This window comes from Notamacropus eugenii, chromosome 6 (assembly GCF_028372415.1).
Source record: "Notamacropus eugenii isolate mMacEug1 chromosome 6, mMacEug1.pri_v2, whole genome shotgun sequence".
Classification (NCBI taxonomy): domain Eukaryota; kingdom Metazoa; phylum Chordata; class Mammalia; order Diprotodontia; family Macropodidae; genus Notamacropus; species Notamacropus eugenii.
In genome coordinates, this window is record NC_092877.1 from 100556635 (window position 1) to 100577500 (window position 20866).

General features: G+C 35.2%; 1 protein-coding gene across 1 annotated transcript in view; it reads right to left on the reverse strand.

The window, feature by feature from the left end:
* Positions 1-20866, reverse strand: part of GABRA2 (gamma-aminobutyric acid type A receptor subunit alpha2) — a 138826-nt gene that overhangs the window by 58326 nt on the left and 59634 nt on the right. The window contains exon 3 of the mRNA XM_072621433.1: positions 5060-5127. Within this exon, the coding sequence (XP_072477534.1) occupies positions 5060-5127 (68 nt within the window). The remainder of the gene's footprint in view (positions 1-5059; positions 5128-20866) is intronic.

The window sequence follows — 20866 nt, forward strand, 5'->3', positions numbered from 1 at the left end:
GCCCATTCAGTGAAGAGTCCTCTTTAAGAACTGAGTCATGGGATGGTCCCTTTACTTAGAAAAATAGGATTTATGATTTGGAATCACGGGTGACCCTGAAAACAAACAGTGTCAAGTGAGAGGTTAACAGTTAAGAAAAGAATGGAAGGAGGGGCGAAGCCAAAAGGGCTGAGTAGAAGGACAGACTCTTACAAGCTCTCCCCAGTAGCCCATAAAATACCTGTTAAAAAATGACTAAACAAATTCTAGAGCACCAGAAGCCACAAAATGAAAAAGTGAAAGAGATTTCCAGTCTAAGGCAGACTGAAAGGCCAACAGGAAAGGTTTATCACTCTGGGCATGGAGCAGAGCACAGCCCAGCTACGGCCTCACAGAACCAGCAGGAACAGGACCAGAGCAGGCCTCAGAGGGAGGAGTCACAGGGAGCAGTTGCAGTTCCCAGACTGTTCAATCCGCAAAGGCCAAAGAAGCTTACTCTCATTATATTTGGCTTAAGGAGGGAATAACACGCTCACTCAATTTTGTATGAAAATCTATCTTACACTACAGAGAAGTAGTGGAGAAGGGGATAAGTGGGGTGGGGGGGAAAAAGAAGGGAGGGCAAATGAGAGGAGGGAGCAATTAAAAGAAAACATTTTTTGGGAGGAACAAGGTCAAAAGTGAGAATAGAGTAAATGGGGGGCAGGATAGGATGGAGGGAAATATAGTTAGTCTTACACAACATGACTATTATGGAAGTATTTTGCAAAACTACACTTATATAGCCTATATTGAATTGCTAGGCTTCTCAGTGGGGATAGATGGGGAGGGAGAAAAGGAGAGAAGTTGGAACTCAAAGTTTTAGGAACAAATGCTGAGAATGGTTTTTGCATGCAACTGGGGAATAAGAAATACAGGTAATGAGTTATAGAAATCTATCACGCTGTACAAGAAAAGAGAGAATATGATTATAAGGGAAGGGAGAGGTGTGATAGAACAGAGGAAAGATTGGGGAAGGGGTAATCAGAATGCATGGTTTTTTGGGGTGGGGGAGGGGATAGATGGGGAGAAAATTTGGAACTCAAAATTTTGTGGAAATGAATGTTGAAAATTAAAAATAAACAAATAAATATAAGAAAAGAAAAGAATGGAAGGTCAAGAAATATACAACATCAATATACCCCTTTAGAGGAGTTTAGCTGTGAGAGGGTGAAAGAAATTTCAAATAATAACTTGAAGTCTAGGGGACTATGGTGAGAAGGAAGAATTCCAGGGTTCTTGATCATGAATGTGGAAAGTATTGAATGATCAATCAACAATCACAGCATGTTCAAAATTAAGATGCAATTCACAGTTGCTGAGGTTGTTGTACCACGAGTAGGCTGGGGCATTTAAGAGCAAAGTTGTGTGTTTTGATGTTGTTTGGTCTAAGGAAAAGTTCTGGATTGGAGAGGAAGACTGTAACTTACGTACTGAACTCTTTAAACAAGAAAGAATAACATCCTGGAAATGACTGGACCACTACAATAAGAATTTAAACTAGTATTAAAGACAGCCCAGGTGGTTGTCAAAAGAATAGAGCTAGCTAGTGTTGGTGATAAAAGGACAGTGAAAAAAAAAAGTGGCAAAGGTGAGTATTCCCCTTTTCCCTCCTCATCTAGTGTTTTAACATTGCATGAAAGGAGTGCTTAGAACTGCAACGCACGTACAAGAATCCAGGTTCCTCTTGGGAGAACCAGGTGGAAGTAGATTTCAGTAAAAGAATATAGAAATACTGTGAAGAAATTCTCACTTTCCAAGAACATCTTGATAGACCATTCACATCTTGAAATATTTCCAATACCCTGCTACCCAATAGCGAGACATATCTCCATTTGCTCTGCAATATGGAAAATGTCCCTAGTCCACAGAGTGAAAAATTAACCAGCTTGAGGAAAGAGGTAAATAAATTCTTTAGTCTAAAGGGTAAGATACACTGAACACATAATCTAATGTTACCAAAGTTATTTGAAGCTTAGACTTTTCATCCAAGAACATTTGCTCAAACCTTTTCCTTAAATCAATAGTTGAAATGACTTTAGCAATTCCTTACTGTCCTAACAATGTGCCAAATTAAATTTGGTTACTAAATTTAAATTTCTATAACTCATTTTTTATCCAATTTTGTTGGTCCATTTTGGAATGAGAGATAAAGATGGAGACCAGGGACTTGTGGTAGGTATTAAACTTTAGGCTTGTCATTCACTCTACTTGCTTTTCAATGTCATCTAACACCTTCAAATACTCTCTAATCTAACTGAATTATTGTCTTGTGTATCTTCAATATGGAAAATACTAAAACAATTCTGCTCTGAAGTTTGCTCCTTTAGTTTACTCCCTTAGTACAGACATAACTTTTTTTCTATGATGGAAAAAAATAGATCACCTTAATTTGTATATGCAAAATTTTCCCAAGTAATTAGGAAGTGTGTCAATATATCTCTCTCCTTAGATTGTTTCCCAAGTAGAGGATGCTGTGGTAACTCCAAAACTAATTCTTATAGCTTTTTTCTAATGTTACCCTCATTTCTCTATGCTGAGTCACTTGCCCATGTATTGTATCATCAATTACACCTTTCCAGACTCCAAACTTGGACTACTACCACTATCTGCTGCCTTTGCTCTTATTCATATCATCCTTAACTGTTGGAAAAAACTCATAAAACAATGCTGACTAGGACAGATTTATGTTACATAATCTTAATTGGATCCTCATTGTGCCATAGCAATGCTTTTAAAACTGTAATCTGCTCATTATCCCACTCAATATAGTGGCTTTTCCAACCTATTTTATCTTCCCTACAACTTCTTGTGTCATCCCTCATCCATCTCAGTTGTTCTCTCTGTCTCAAGTATCTCCACACTCCAGTCCTTCCTCCACTTTAATGCAAAATGATCTTTCTGAGGTCTGATCATGTCATTCCCTTACTTCTACCATCCGCAAGTTAGTCTCTTCCTACCTTTCAAATCTTCTGAAACTTTACTCCCCTTCATGAACTCTATGATGATGATTCAGCTACATTGAACCACTTGCTTTTCCTCAAACCTCACTTGATACCTTCTCATATGCTGTACCCCTTGTCTGAGATTCACTCCCTTCTCATCTCCACTTCCTGGAGTACCTGGCTTCCTTTAAGATCCAGCTCAACTTCAGTTTTCTAAATAAGGCCATATTATCTCTTCCAAACAATGATATACCGCCTTCCTTCAGAGACAGTTCCAATTTTACCCTGCATATATCTTGTAAGTACATACTTGTTTGCAAATTATCTCCCCAATTAGAATGTGAGATCTTTGAGTGCAGGTACTGTTTTTGTGTTTCTTTATATACCTTATATAACTTTTAACACAGTTCCTGACACAGAGAAAAGATTTAATAAATTCTTGTTGACAACTTGATTTGATGTTTCAGACTGCTTAAGTTAGCCTCTTTTAAGGAACATTTGTCTAAGTGTGTTAAATCCATCTGCATATAAGAACAGGAAATGAGACATAGTGAAATATTATCTTAGAAAGAATAAGATCTATGTTCAAGTTTTTACTACCTATATAACTATGGACAAATTATTTACATTCCTAGGAACCTGAGATAATTCTCTGAAACTACAAACTCTAAATGATTTTTTTTCTAAATGACTTTTCATAATGGGAATTCTGTAGACCAATGAAATTATGAATCTAGATTTTTTTCAAATACATCCAAACATAATTTAAAAATTTGTATTTTGTTTAAATAAGTTATATCACTGATTCTTCAGAATTATTCATCCAAAAATTAGAAAATTAGACAGCTGTCACTGCAAGAACCCAAGTTCCATCAACTTGGGAGTTTGTGAGTACCACAGGAGACAGATTTGATATTCTTTGTCCCAATCCAATTCCATAAAAATTTAAGTGCCTACCATGTGCCAGGCACTGTTTTAAGTACTGAGACTATAATTAATAAAAAGAAAGGCAGTTCCTGGTTTCAAGGAGCTTACAATCTAATGAGGTAAGACAACACACAAAGGAGGCAGAAAAGTAGGAGACAGGGACTCCAGAGGGTACCTGGATTGGGGGCATCTTGTTTCTTGAAATTGAAATTAGGTAAAACAGCAGATAAAATAGATTACCCCCCCATCCTAAAGTTTCACCCCTATCTCACAGTCCAAGATTCCTCACACCCTTTAAGAAATTTATAGACATATACATTCATTACATTATCCATGTATATTACTATAGTAAACAGTTATGAGAGAATAATAAATGTAGTTGCGGAAAATTTTGGTTTGTTCAAACTGAGGTTACATCTTCTTAACTAAGACTTACTATTGTGTTCATGTGTAAATAATGACAAGCAGACATTACATATGAAATTCATGTATATAATATTGGGCAGCAAATTCTGAATAAATTAAATATATCTTTCTGAAGACAGCCTTCAGCAAAACTTTTTTCAAACTGTAATGAGTTTCAATAGAAAGGAGTGGGCTATAATTAAGACAAGAAATGACTAAGGAAGGTGTGAAGCTTCATATTAAACTTGACAGACAAAACTTCACCAGTACACAAGGAACTTAAAGATTGGGCACACAGTATGTGCGGTCTGTGGAATTGTTTTGTCCAATTCATTTTATCTAAAGAAGAAGGTTATGAAGTTTAAAAATAAGGTAGGAACCAGATCTACGGATAGCTCAAAACTTTGGGAAGTAGTAGGGACTTTATGGACAGCCAAAACATATAAAACTAAATAGGAATTACTCAAAGATAGGTAAATAGGAAATCAAAATCTAGAGAATATCCCTAGAATCAACAGCAACAAATGTTTAGACACCAAATTTAGATAAAAGTAAAATGAAGGGTGCAAACAATGTTTTTAGAAAGCCAAATTAGCAAATATCAGTGTGCTGACAAGTTATTTTCCATTTGGCCCAAAAAAACAATAGATCTTTGTACTATAATCAAAACATTTTTAAAGACAAAGATTTAAAATAAATAAAGGATATTGAAACAATTACAATCAGATATTTCAATCAAAATATTCTTTTAATAAAGGACTTACCATATCTGTGTCTGAGACAGGTCCAAAACTGGTCACATAGATATTAGTGAAGACTTCAGTAATGCTGTCTGATTGAATTAAAATAAGAATGGTTTAATATTAATAATAAAAAGTATAAAGGCAGAATATAAAGGCATATTTAAGAATGACTTGTTTTGAAAGTTGTGTCATGGTAGTCATATTTACATAAATGTTCACATGCATACATATACACATGTAACAAATTCCTTCTTTACTTTCACAATCAACCAACCCATAAAAATAACCATTCTGTTTGGATTTTTTAATAGGAGGCTATCTCAGTTCTAAATATAAAATGTTTTTATAGCAGCTCTATTACATTCTATTGCAGATCATAGCTATTAAGTGCAGTCTGTTTCAAGCCTGTTTCTCCATAATAAATAGCTTCTTCCAAAACCATCCTAAGAAAACAAGCTTACAATAAAATCACCAAAAATGTTAAAAATAAAGCATACTTATTGTTCAAAAGTGTGCATATTTGATCTTTAGATTAGAAACTATTCCAAACTGATATATTTCCTCTAGATAAGGAACTAGATTTGTAAGTTAAAAATAAGTATCTTTCCTCTTTGATGTCTAAAAATGGACTATTAATCATTATAAACAAATATGATTTATTCTACTAAGAAGAGATTTGTTATTTAGTTATATGCCTGCCACACACAAAATCAAACAATTTACACTAATTGGGGAAAATTTCTTCTATGATAAACTGTCATTTGAGCAAAATTGTATTTTGAAAATTGAATTTTTAAAATCTTTAACTGATAACTGATATGTCTTTGGAAAGGTCTTTCAAGTTCTGAACAACATTCCTTTCCTCTCTTTTAGAAGGAGTCAAATAAATAATGGTCATTAAAGATTCTATTGGAAATTTGAATTTCATAGGTTTTAAAGTGTTTTAGGGAGGATATTTTCTTGAATTATGTCTCCAATTCTCCCACACTTCCTATATTTTTAAGAATGCACAGCATTCAGAAAGATGACCCTAATAGTCCCATCCTGAACTTGTCTTCAGTCAATGTTGACACACTTCACTCTAGGAAGCAGATAACAATTTCTTCGTTTTGTTTTGTTTTATTTTGTTTTAATATCTGAGAGCAAGGACAGAAAGATTTTTATGAACAACTACATGATTTCAATGCCTAGCAAAATACTTTCTAAGGGCAAACCAGTTAACATTTTTATTTTGTAAAAATTTAAATTAGTTTTTCTGATGAAAAAGAGATGTTATCACAGGTGTATAACTTAAAACATTGATTTTCTATCTGTTTGAAAATTTTACAAAACCTTTTGAGATTCAAGAAAGGGAAATTGAGGTAAGAACTTGATCTTATATGCTTTCAAATCTCCCACTGAACTTATGCTCAATAAATATATGTTGAGTGAATGAATCAATCTTGAAGATTAGTTCTATTTCTACTATAGGTTAAATATTATAAGTATGAATTAATGAATTAAAAACAATGTTTATTAAGTCATTACTATGTGTCTTGCATTGTGCCAAGTGCTAAAGATATAAATACAAAAAAGTGAGAGACCATATCCTAAAAGAAAATTACATCCTAACGTGGAAAACAACACATGTAAAAGAATAGTGGCCAGGACCATTATAGGCAAGTGCTATATAACCTAGAAAACTTACTTACTTTAACCTTCCATGGGCAATTTTTCCAGATGGATATAGATATATAGGTAAATAGATATATAGATAAATGGATATAGATATGTCTATGTCCATCCATCTATCCATCTATCTATCTATCTATCTATCTATCTATCTATCTATCTATCTATCTATCTATCTATATCTACTCATTCCTTCTAGAACAGTTCTCCCTGTCATCATCCGGAAGCTCTCACCCAAATTTTCAACTCTGTCACACCTGCTACAGTTCTAATATAATCCATTACACTCCAACCTCTCACCCTTCAACCCCTCCTGTGATAGAGCACTGCCATCCCACTTCCTTAGTCCTATGCTAGGATTTGGATGTAGGACCTTTCACTTTATTATCTTCTGAATGTGTGTTTTGAATTTCCTTGTCACCATAGTAACTTCCCATGATCAGATTTTTTCTGTTGCTTGCTCATATTCTCAGCTGATTACTTGACTTGCAACTTTTTGTTAAAGTGGGGGTCTGCCTTGAGGGTGAAGGGCACTCTATCCCAAACTTGAGTGGTTTTGTACAGCTGTCTTGATAAATACTTCTAGGGACCTGTAAGTTTTCCATTCATCCAAGGTATGAACTAAGGAGAGGTATTTATTACTCTCTCATGGCCTGTTGCCTGGTCTATGAGTGATCACAAGTACTGTTTTCTGCCTTGAAACTGTGACAAGGGTCCCTACTCTACTGTGGCTATACACTCTTTTGTGTTAGGGCTTCCCCTTGCCTTGGGACTGCCATGCAAGATTGCAAAAAGATTCAAGTATGGGCAAAGCAACAGAGTCCTGCCTCAGTGCTAGCAAAGAGACCCCTTCTGAATAGTTGTTTGACACCCTTACTGTTTGTGGGTGAGAGTTACAGAAACAACTGCTGGTGATGCTGATTCAGTGGCTTTGAAATTCTGTTCCTTGTTTCCTAGGATTTAGTCTATACTGTCACAACCTGCACTAGACTGTGCTCCACTCTCACCTAAGTGAAACAGACCTTCCCTGCTGATCTTCCAAGTTGTATTTGGTTGGAAAATCATTTCACTCAATCTTTTTGTGGGTTCTGCTACTGCAAAGTTTGTTTAGAGTCATTATTGAAAAGTATTGTGAGGGTTTTGAGGGAGAGCTCAGGCAAATCCCTGCCTTCATTCAGTCATCTTGCTCTGTATTCCACATTTATTTTGGTAAGATTTTGAGTTTCAAATATTTTCCTTCCATCCTTTCCCTTCCTCTCCCCAAGAAAGCAAGTAGTCTGATATTGCTTATATAGATACAGTCATGTTAAACATATTTCCATATTAGTCATGTTGTAAAAGAAGAATCAGAAAAAAAGGGAGAGGCTATGAGAAAGAAAAAACAAAACAAAGTTAAAATAGTATATCTTGATCTGTATTTAGAATCCATAGTTCTTCCTCTGGATGTGGATAGCATTCTCCATCATGAGTCTTTTGGAATTGTCTTGGATCATTGTATTGTGGAGAAAAGCTAAGTCTATCTGAATTGATTATTATATAATGTTGCTCTTATTACATACAATGTTCTCCTGATTCTGCTCACTTCACTCAGCATCGGTTGATGTAAGTCTTCCCACATTTTTCTGAAATATGTCTGCTCATCATTTCTTATAAAACAGTAGTATTCCATTACATTTATATACAATACTTCTTTACCCATTCCCCAATTGATAGGCATCTCCTCAACTTCCAATTCTTTGCCACTACAAAAAACAAACTGCTATAAATATTTTCATACATGTTAGAAAGTTTCACTTTTTTTTCTTTTTGAAGAATACTTTCTTTTATTTTCCCCTACTAAATTTTTTTATCAATTAGTCAATTTATTTTTAGTTTTCAACATTCACTTACGTAAGATTTTGAGTTCCTAAATTTCTCCTCTTGTCTCCCCTCTGCCCACCCCAAGCTATCATGCTTTCCTAATTACTGCTTACCTCAATTTGCCCTCCCTTCTATAACATCCCTGCCTTTAGTCATCCCCTTACCCTCTATTTTCTTTAAGAACAAGATGGATTTCTATACCACATTGCCTGTAGGCCTTATTTTCCAGTTGTATGTAAAAACAATTTTCAACATTTATTTTTAAAACTGTGGGTTCCAACTTCTTTTCCTTCCTCTGGCCCCATCCATCCCCACTGAGAAGGCAAGCAACTAAATATGTGTAGTGATGCAAAAGACTTCCATAAAAAGTCATGTTGTGAAAGACTAACTATGTTTCTCTCCATCCTATCCTGCCTCCACTTACTTTATTCTCTCTTTTAACCCTGACCTTCCTTCTAATTACTCCCTCTTCCATTTTGCCTTCCTTTCTATCATTCCCCCTCACTTATCCCCTTCCCTCTATCTTCCTGTAGTGTAAGATAAATTTTCATACCAAATTGAGTCTGTATTTCATTCTCTCCTTAAGCCAAATGTGATGATAGTAAGGTTCAATCTTTCCCTTTCACCTCCCCCTTCTTACCCTTCATTGAAAAATCTTTTTCTTGCCTCATTTATGTGAGAGATAATTTATTCCATTCTATTTCTCCCTTTCTCCTGCTTCCAATATATTCATTTCTCACCCCTTAGTTTTACTTTTTTAAATATCATCCCTTCGTATTCAACCCACCCTGAGCCCTCTCTCTATATGTATATAATTGCTCCACCAACCCTTATACTGAGAAAAGTCTCAAGAGTTACAAATATTGTCTCTCCATGTAAGGATGTAAACAGTTCAACTTTAGTAAGTCCCTTATGATTTGTCTTTTCTGGTTACCTTTGTATACTTCTCTTGATTCTTGTGTTTGAAAGTCAGATTTTCTATCAAGCTCTGGTCTTTTCATCAAGAATGCTTGAGACTCCTCTATTTCATTGATTGGCCATTGTTTCCCATGAAGTATTAGACTCAGTTTTGCTGGGTAGGTGATTCTTGGTTTTAATACTAGTTCCTTTGACTTCTGTAATATCATATTCCAAGCCCACTGATCACTTAATGTAGAAGCTGCTAGACCTTGTGTTATTCTGATTGTGTTTCCACAATACTCTAAATGTTTCTTTTTGGCTGCTTGCAAAATTTTCTCCTGGGCCTGGGAGCTCTGAAATTTGGCTATAATATTCTTTGGAGTTTTCCTTTTGGGATCTCTTTCAGGAGGTGATCAGTGGATTCTTTCAATATTTATTTTGCCCTCTGGTTCTAGACTACCAGGGCAGTTTCCCTTGATAATTTCTTGAAAGATTATGTCTAGGCTCTTTTTTTGATCATGGCTTTCAGATAGTCCAATACTTTTTAAATCATCTCTCCTGGACCTATTTTCCAAGTCAGTTGTTTTCCAATGAGATATTTCACATTGTCTGCTATTTTTTCATTTATTTGCTTTTATTTCATAATTGCTTGATTTTTCATGAAGTCTTAGTTTCCATCTGTTCCACTCTAATCTTTAAGGAATTATTTTCTTCACTGAAGTTTTGTACCTCCTTTTTCATCTGGAAATTTTTAATTTTTAGGGTATTCTCCTCATTGGCTTTTTGGATCTCTTTTGTCATTTGTGTTAGTCTGTTATTAAGGTGTTATTTTCTTCAGCATTTTTAGGTCCCCTTTAGCAAGCAGTGGATTGTTTTTATGATTTTCTTGCATCGCTCCCATTTTTCTTCCCAATTTTTCCTCTACTTCTATTACTTGAATTTCAAAATCCTTTTTGAGCTCTTCCATGTCCTGATACCAATTCATATTTCTCTTGGAGACTTTGGATGTAGAAGCTGTCTTCTTCTGTTTGTATATTTTGGTATTCCTTGTACCTAAAGTAAGATTCTATAGTCTGATTCTTTTTTCCATTTTTGCTCATTTCTCCAGTCATTTACTTGGATTTTGAGCTCTTTGTCAAGGTAGTTCTCTGCTTCCAATAAGGGTGGAGGGGGTGCACTGTTACCCACTCGATTGTCCCACAATCTGTGGGCCTAGACCTCTAAAAAGAGCTGCTGCTGCCACTCCTGCTTCTGTAGCTGCCATGGGCTCCTCCACCCATTCTGCAATTCTGGGGCAGATTCCACATCACTCTGCACCTCACAGAGATCTGACAGGTTTTTTCCACTGATCCTCCAGTTTGTCCTCAGTATTTTGGGGTTGTGACATCCAGAAACCACCACAAATGCCAGAGATTCAATACTGCTGAGGCTTGCTCACGTCCCATCTGTGCCAACATGCCCCAGGCTGGACCGCCCTCTACTCCTAGTGCAGCACAATAAACACTTCCCCTCAACCTTCCAGGCTCTCTTTTGCTGGATATTTGCTTCACTTCATCATGTTGTCAGTTCCACAGCACCAGAATTTGTTTTTAGTCATTTTTTACAGGTATTTGGCTGGGCTTTTTGGGAGAGCTCTAGAAGTCCCTGTCCCTTCTCTGCCATCTTAACTTTTTCCTTTGTTATGATAGCTTTGGGATACATATCTAGTAGTGGTATTGTTGGATCAAAGGGTACCGCCAGTTTTCCGCACTTTAGGCATATCAAAAGTTACGTATTCAGTGTCTGGTTTGTGCTGGGGATACAGAGACAAACATGGAATATAACAGACTGGAGCGTGAACTACCTGGAAGTTTACCTTGATTAGAGAACATCAGCTACTACTGGGTAACATTATTTTCTATGAAATGTCCATTATTATTAAGATGCAATTGAAAAATTGTTAGGAAGATAGTGACCAATTGTCTTTCTGTATGGAAAACTGAACGAGAGATATTACAAAGGACAGAGTTCATAAGAATTATATGTTTTTGCAGGTGTTTAATCAGTGGAGAAAGTTGTGATAATGGACAGAATTATTTCCATTCCTGAAAGTTTCTAGGATAAATAAATGTGATAAGTAACAATCTGCTCTAGATGATTCAGGTATGCTGGACTTCTTTTTAATTAAGGAGTTAGAACAAATGATTGCTTGAGATCTCTTCTGGTTTTTGATTATATGATTATTTTTTTCTCCACACTCATTTATTAAATATAAAATTATATAAAAGTACAAGGATCAAGATAAATTCAAGTCAAAATAGTAGGCTAAATTATAATGATAATTCAAAGATATTGCCAATAAAACAATCCTTTTACAACTCAGTAGATACAGAAGGAGCTTAGATGGAAATCTGTCAACATAGTGTAGCTCTAAAATGGAATAAGAATGGAAACACTAGGTCAAGAATTTTCCCTTCCTAAAAAACACAGTAATGTCAAATTGTATTAGTGTAAAACTCAATCCACAAATATAGATATGTATGTTTGTCTGTTTGTATACACATGTCTATATTATATACACTTATAAATAAAGGTAAATATTTCCATTAGTGGTATCACATTAACACACAATCTATTATATACATAAACTATGATATTGTTTCTGATGATAATTGCAACTTTCAAAACTACCTTTCTATATTTAAGATTCTTATGAACAATGATATAATTAAACTAAGTCATTAAAAGTAAAAACATGATTACTTAAAACACCCCTTGTAATTGTGCTAGAACATAATTGTGTTGGAACATTTTAATTTTTTATGAAAGAGAAGAAAAATAAAATACAGATGGACCAGAATAAAGCCATGTCCTCTGTGGATGCTAAATAGAGTTTAAGGGAATTTATTTGAACTCTGGAGGTCACTTCCAACCCTAATGCTCCTAAGATTCTGAGGAAATCAGCTGGGAGACTGAAGGTGAGGATGTCAGCACAATAACGAAAGTTTCATATGATGCTTCTTGTTGGATTACAAAGATTAACTGAGTAGCCAATATTTTCAAATAAAGGAAAGCTGGAATAAAGTAGGATTGATGTTCTTAAAGCAAAACTACCACTGTAAATAAAGGATAAGGAACACTGATTAAAGAATCTAATACTATCAGATTAAATTAATAAAGCAGTAACATGGAAATTCTTTGGAAAGTATATTCTCTTTTTAAGCTATATTACTTATGAAGTGCTATCTTCAGACTGGGGAAAGCTAATACTATGATCTAAGGTCTCAAACAAAGTAATTTTGGAAACAGTCTATTTTGTCAGTTATTGAATGACATGATATAGCAGTTGATAAATATATGAACTTAAAAATCTAACTGTCCATAGAAATCTAAAGAGACCATTTATTTATGTTAATTAGGAACAATTGCAAGAACTGTAGGTGAAATAGCAATATAAAATGCATTTTCCATGACTAATCTTGCCCACGAGGTACATTTAGCAGTATTCTATATCTGCTTCCATAGACTATGATACATGTATTTATAATGATATTAAATCAGAGGAGAATTTATAATAGTGATAGAAAAAAAGGAAAGTTCTAATGATTATTCTAGAAAATATGGATAAACAAGAGAGAATCACAAACAACAGAATTCAATAACCCAGTGTTTGATAAAGTGGAAAACATAAATTACCTAGGGGGAAAAATCTACTTATTTGATGAAAACTTCTCTGAAGACTGAAAAGTATGCTGGCAGGAATTGGGCTGAAACCAACATTTTATACCTCATTCTTTAATTAACTACAAGTGGATGAGACCTTACTATTAAAGATTAGACAATAAAAATATTAGAAGAGAAATCACATACTTCTCAAAGTGATGGGTAGAAGATGTGTTCCTAGGCAAACAAGAGATAGAGGCAATTATGAAAGATGAAGTAAATAACTTTGATTATCTGAAACTGAAAAGTTCTTGCATAGATAAGATTAATGCAATTAAAATAAAAAGGGAAGTCGTTCAAATGGGGAAAAATCTTGTATGAAATTTCTCTGATAAAGGTTTATTATTCAAGATATATAAGTCACACATGTCTGTGTGTACACATATGTATGTGTGTGTGTTGTTTTTATATATTGGGACACATATATTTGTATTGAAATAGATAGATAAAACATAAGTATTAGTTCCACACACATGTGTAAAACTAATAGCCATCTACCAAGAGATATCTGGTCAAAGGATATAAAGTTTTCCAAAGATGAATCACATAGTCTTTACAAGCAAATGAAAAGCACTCCAAATCATGAATAATAATGGAAAAGCAAATATAAACAAACTTGAGATTGTATCTTAAACAGTGCACATTGACAGAAATGACAAAAAATAGAAGTAGTCAATATTAGTAGTCAATATTAGCCAATATTGGAAGTGTAGGCACACCAGTACACTGTTGGTAATACTATAAAGTGGTACAATAATTTTGAAAAGCAGTTTTGAATTCTCTAAATAAAGTGACCAAAATATCTTCCCTTTGAACCAGAAATTCTATTACTTGTCTTATAACCTTAAGAAGCCACTGATAAAAAGGAAGTTGCCATGTACTACAAAATATTTATAACAGCACATTTCATGATAACTAAGATTTGGGAATGAAGTAGATGTCTATTAATTGGTGAATGATAAAACATTTGATGGATGCAAAGTGAAGTTGGCAGAGTTAAACAAAGAATATACATAGTAATTGCATCAATGTAAATGGAATCAACAGTGACACACAAACACACATACACATACACACAAACAAAACCCCTCCAAAAATCCAAAAATAACTACAGGTATAACAAAATCATGCAGCATTTGAATGAGCAGAAATGAGAGGTCTTCTCCAAATCAGCCTTCTTTGGAGATAGTAGGTCCACAGGCATTGCACATTGCACATAGTTTACTACTTTTATAAAAGAATTGAGCAGTTGTGATGAGTTTTTCTTCACCAAAAAGTGCTATTTTTTTTATTTGGGATGGCTCTCTGAGAGGGAAAGGGTTACTTGGGATAACTGTGATGATGTAATAAACAGAACACACTGATAAAACATGTTTTTCAGAAGAACATATTGACATTGCTAATTTTTTAATGGATTCTATAGCTTATCAGTAGGTTGATGGATGTTTTATACTTTGGTCAATGCTGCACATTGTTTTTGTCTGTTGCCATCAAAATCAGAAGGACCTCTTTGTTCTTCATATTAAGATCCATTTAATTCAGTAGGTACTAGTGCATTTTTGTGATAATTTCATATACATTTACAATATTATCATTTTGTTGTGTTTATTTTTATATATTTTTAATTATTTTCATGACATTGCAAAGTCTTTAAAGGAAGGGACCCTTGTTCTCATTATCATTCTGTCTTGTAGAGCATCTAGTAAAGTATACTATACATTAAAAATAACTTTGTTGTGTTATTAATGGTGTAGAGCATGTATATATATATATGTATATATATATATATACACACACACATATATATATATATATATATATACACACACACACACACACACATATATATATATATATATATATATATATGTATATATATATATATATATATATATATATATATGTACATATATTGGAGGGCCAACTTTGGACTTGGGGAGACCCAGATTCAAATTGTTCCTCAATAAATACTAATTATGTGATCTTAAAAAGTTCCATAAACTCTTAGTGCTCCCCAAAAAATCTATAAAGATAAATTTTCCAAATGGTTCCCTATCTACACTAACAGACTGGGTTTTACATCAGGAATGACTCATGCCAATGAAATTGGTGGGCAGGCCTCTTTCCCTCATTACATAATGGACTTCAGTAGTGCCAACAAAAGCCTTGCTTGTGATTATAGTATTTAATCTTCCTAACTACCCTTTACAGTTGGTAACAAGAGTTACAATCTCCATTTTGCAGAAGAGAAAACTAAGGTTCTGAAAGTTTACTGATCTTGCTCAACACTGCACAACTAATCCATGTCAGATCTGAGACTTGGATTCCAGTCAAATTCATTTTCTATTATGTCATTAGTCAATTAGTTATTAAGTAGAGACTATGTATAAGACATGGTACAAGATGCAGTATTAAATAACTTATTAATTCATGATCCCTGTAATCAAAGAATATACGAATTAGTTGGAAGCAGAGAGAATAAAAGAGGTAAAGAACATAGCCAAACTTGTTTGAATTTGTCTTTGACATGACCTAAGATTTCATTGGTACAGAGAACTCTCAGTGAGTACATTCCCTAAATCAATGCAACTTGAAGCTCCTTCTGCAACCTGGAGTCTTTAAACATTGCCTGGGGTACTGATGGATTTTCCTAGTCACATAGGCATGGGATGCAGAATTTTACTCCAGAACTTCCTGACTCTGATACATTTCTCTACTCTTGGAATATGATAAATTAGTAAAAGTGATATAAAGGATTAAGATGGGGTGGGGAATCTGCAGCCTTGAGGTCACATGTGGCCCTGTATATCCTCAAGTGTCAGTCCTTTGACTGAATCCAAATTTCACAGAAAAATTCCTCTTAATAAAAGGGGATGCGTGAAAGTGGATTAAAGTTATGGTAGATGTGATCGCAGAAGACTTTTAGAGAAATTTCTCAGCTGGGATTTGAAAAATGACTAGGAAGTCAATCGATAGAAAATAGACTTAGAGGTAGGACCTAGTTTCAGCAATAGAGAATATAGTCATTTTCTGTGGCTGCAGAAAGTCATCTTTAACTTTTACAAGTGCACCTTTATCAAATAAACAACCAGATATCTAATCAAAATCCAGTGAAACTTGGGTATCCATATTTCATTTTAATTTCCAGCTTTATATCCACCAGTACCCAGCACAGTTCTCTGGACATATCAGGCATTTGATAAATGCTTGAAGTACTGAAACACTGTAGCTATTATCATATGTAAAGTGATGCTGAAGGCTGAATTGGTTGGTGGATAAGATCTGTGAGAGAATTGGTCTTTGGTTCTTGAGTAATAAATACCAACAACCCTTGCACTTTTCTGCTATATAATTACTGTATCCCCTCAGTTTCTTCTCCAGTTACTTTATTAAACCTGCTTGCTACCAATTTGTCACTTGGACATTTCCTAGGGTTGGAAAAATGGAAGATAATGTGAAATATCTCATTGGAAAAACAACTGACCTGGAATATAGATCCAGGAAAGACAATTTAAAAATTTTGGGACTACCTGAAAGCCATGATCAAAAGAAGAGCCTAGACATCATCTTTCATGAAATTATCAATGAAAACTGCCCTGAGATTCTAGAACCAGAGGGCAAAATAAATATTCAAGGAATCCACAGAACACCGCCTGAAAGAGATACAAAAAGAGAAACTCCTAGGAACATTGTGGCCAAATTCCAGAGTTCCCAGGTCAAGGAGAAAATATTGCAAGCAGCTAGAAAGAAACAATTCAAGTATTGTGGAAATACAATCAGGATAACACAAGATCTAGCAGCCTCTACATTAAGGGATCGAAGGGCATGGAATAGGATATTCCAGAAGTCAAAGGAACTAGGACTAAAACCAAGAATCACCTACCCAGCAAAACTGAGTATAATACTTCAGGGGAAAAATTGGTCTTTCAATGAAATTGAGGATTTTCAAGCATTCTTGATGAAAAGACCAGAGCTGAAAAGAAAATTTGACTTTCAAACACAAGAATGAAGAGAACCATGAAAAGGTGAACAGCAAAGAGAAGTCATAAGGGACTTACTAAAGTTGAACTGTTTACATTCCTACATGGAAAGACAATATTTGTAACTCTTGAAACATTTCAGTATCTGGGTACTGGGTAGGATTACACACACACATGCACACACGCACACATACATAGAGACAGAGTGCACAGAGTGAATTGAAGAGGATGGGATCATATCTTAAAAAAAAATGAAATCAAGCAGTGAGAGAGAAATATATTGGGAGGAGAAAGGGAGAAATTGAATGGGTCAAATTATCTCTCATAAAAGAGGCAAGCAAAAGACTCATTAGTGGAGGGATAAAGAGGGGAGGTGAGAGAAAATCATGAAGTCTACTCTCATCACATTCCACTAAAGAAAAGAATAAAATGCACACTCATTTTGGTAGGAAAACCTATCTCACTATACAGGAAAGTGGGAGATAAGGCGACAAGCAGGGTGGGGGGGATGATAGAAGGGAGGGCATGGGGAGGAGAGTGCAATTCGAGGTCAACACTCATGGGGAGGGATAGGATCAAAAGAGAATAGAAGTAATGGGGGACAGAATAGGATGGACGGAATTATAGTTAGTCCTATACAACACAACTATTATGGAAGTCATTTGCAAAACTACACAGATTTGGCCTATATTGAATTGCTTGCCTTCCAAAGGGAAGGGGTGGAGAGGGAGGGAGGTAAAGCAGTTGGAACTCAAAGTGTTAGGATCAACTGTAAGGTTCTTGCCACTAGTAAATAAGAAATACAGGTAAAGGGGTATAGAAAGCTATCTGGCCCTACAGGATAAAAGAGAAGACGGAGACAAGGGCAGAGAGGGATGATAGAAGAGAGAGCAGATTGGTCATAGGGGCAATTAGAATGCTTGGTGTTTGGGGGGGGGAGAGGAGAAAAGGGGAGAAAATTTGTAACCCAAAATTTTGTCAAAATGAATGTTAAAAGCTAAATAAATATATGTAATTATAAAAAAAAAAGTTCTAGAAAGGCAGATACTATTTGTTGTCTTACAAATTTCCTAGAACCTACGGTGGTGCTCATTACCAGGTGGGCCTTTAGTTAAATGTTGAATGCATGAATGAATGAGAAGAACCCTGAAGATAAGATCATATGATGTTTACCTCTTTAAAATATATAAATAATTTGTGATTCTATTGCTATATTGCAATTATCTTTGACCTAGGAGATATATCCTAAAGAATTCCCTAAGGTACATGAAAGTTAGTGATTTGCCCAGAATCACAAGATGTCAGAAGCAAGGCCTTACTCACTCCTACACTCAGCACTCTACCCATATTAGCTCTGGCCATATTAACTCTTCCAATGTTATAGTGAAATGCAGATCTCATTGTACAGTCATATTATGATGTTTTTTCTATTTTTTATATATAGTGATTATGCAAGAAAACACAGGCAAAATATTAAAGTAAGATCTCAAGTTTAGTGTGCCAGTGTCCAACAGATGTAGCATCAGTACCTGACATAATGTCAGCTTTGCTGGGACAGTCCGATCTCAAAAATAGATACTTTTAGAATACTGAAAATCATTTCATACGATGAGTTTAGTAGAGTAAACTGTGTTACTTGATAATGATTTTGTTGAACAAAAATAATATCTATAAAAAAGCTCCCAATTTATTGAGGCATTCACTAATTAAAACCCATTCAAAATGGGTGCACATTTTACCAGAACATTTCACTATTTAAATCCAGAGAAGAGGCACTTATCCAGAGAGAATAACACTATTTGGGCAGTATGTCATAAGCAGATGTCTAAAATTATGCTTGTAGACACTTCTCTGGCTTCACTATTATTCACATAAGTAGAAAGAACATTAAATATGGATTAGTAGATCTGAACTTGAGTGCCAGTTCTGCCAGTCTAGACCTAGAAAGTATATTGGTTGAGTTGAGACTTAAAACCAGGATCTCTGATTCTAAATTCAAGACTTTCCCCATCATACCATACTTTTTTGCTTATACATATCACGCCATAGGGTACATTATGGTTATCTTTGTGTTCTATTATCAGGGTTGCTTCAAACAGTATCACATATCTATATCATCTATATTTCTATCTCTATACACATATGTGTGTATATTTGAAAAAATATAAACACCATTCTTTTATCCATGTGGTGCAGTGTTTCATATACAGTGGATATTTGATAGATATTTGCTGAATCACTGAATAGATGAAAGAGTAAATGAATGGATGGATGGATGAAAAAAAGAATGAGTGGAAAGTATGCTGAAATTAAGACTAATAACAAGATTTTAAAAAGAAACTCAGTCTTTCAAAAGTGAAGTGGCACCTTTATGGTTCCATTCCTAGAAAGGAGCAAATGTGTAATCTCAATCCAGACCTTTTAATCCAATATTCTTTGCATTTTACTGAGTGGTTACACTTTGTGTACTGATTAGATTACTTCCAGTAACCAGTGCCCATATATATTATATAGTCCACTAAAGTGCCCATAGGGAATATTTTGATTGTTGGTAACACTAAGATTAGTAACTGTTAGACAACAACATGAAGCAAAGGGAAGCATTAAGGGAAAGAAGTATGTTTAATGTTTATTAGCTCATTTTTTTCTTTTAAAACATGAGGAAAGAGTTAAACAGAATGAAAGGCTTCTACACATTTGCAAAAGTATGGAGGTAGAGGAGCAATAAACAGATTTATTTGGCTAAAATGAAAAAAAAATGAAGGGAAGTAATATGAAATAAACCTGGAAAGATATGATTGAGGCAGATTTTGAAGAAAAGTAAATGCAAAGCTGAGGTGTTGACCTCCAGGAGCCAAGATGGTGGAGTAAGCAGGAAATCACTGTAACTTTTCTATAGTCATTTCCAAACAACCATAAAATAGAGCCCCAAAACAAATCCTGGAGCAGAAGAACCTGCAAAAAGATGGGGTAATACAATCTTTTAGCTCAAAAAACTTGGAGGATTAGCAAGCAGAAAGTTGAATCTCACTTTGGTGAAAGGGGAGTACATTCCAGGACAGGAAATATCCCAGCAAGCCAGCAGTAAGCTCCACTTCAGCAAACCAGTGGGAGATTCTGAGCCCCAATGTAGTGGGGGAGGCAAATGCTGACACCAGAACTCTCACATGCCTTAGCATAATCAGGGGAACCGGACAACTCCAGCTCTGAGAACCACCACTCTGCTTTAGTGTAGCCCCAGGGTAACAGGCAACCTCCAGCAGTTAGACTTCCTTGTGAAGCAGCACAACTCCAGACAAACAGGTAGTTGCTAATCCTACAGGTGCCTAAGCAAATAGGTAGCATCCATATCAGCTAGAACTGGCCTCTCCACACTTCAGCATAGCCCCAGGCAAACAGGCAGCCTCCAAGGGTCAGACAAACTTGTGCTTCAGTGTAGCCTTGGGAAATGCAGAAGCAAACCATGGGGCCTCAGCACACAATGACACTTATATTAAATATAACTTATTAAACTTATAAATATAAGCAAAAAATATGGTATGATGGGGATCCCAGCTCTGCACCAGACAAGCTGTCAGACCCCTATGGTCTTCAGCAGCTCCAGTCAACCCCCACGGCAGACCTTCAGCATAGCACCAGACAAGAGGGTCCCCCGTGAGTGTCAGGGCAACATCAGCTCAGCACCACATAAACAGCCAGGGACTGCAGCACTAGC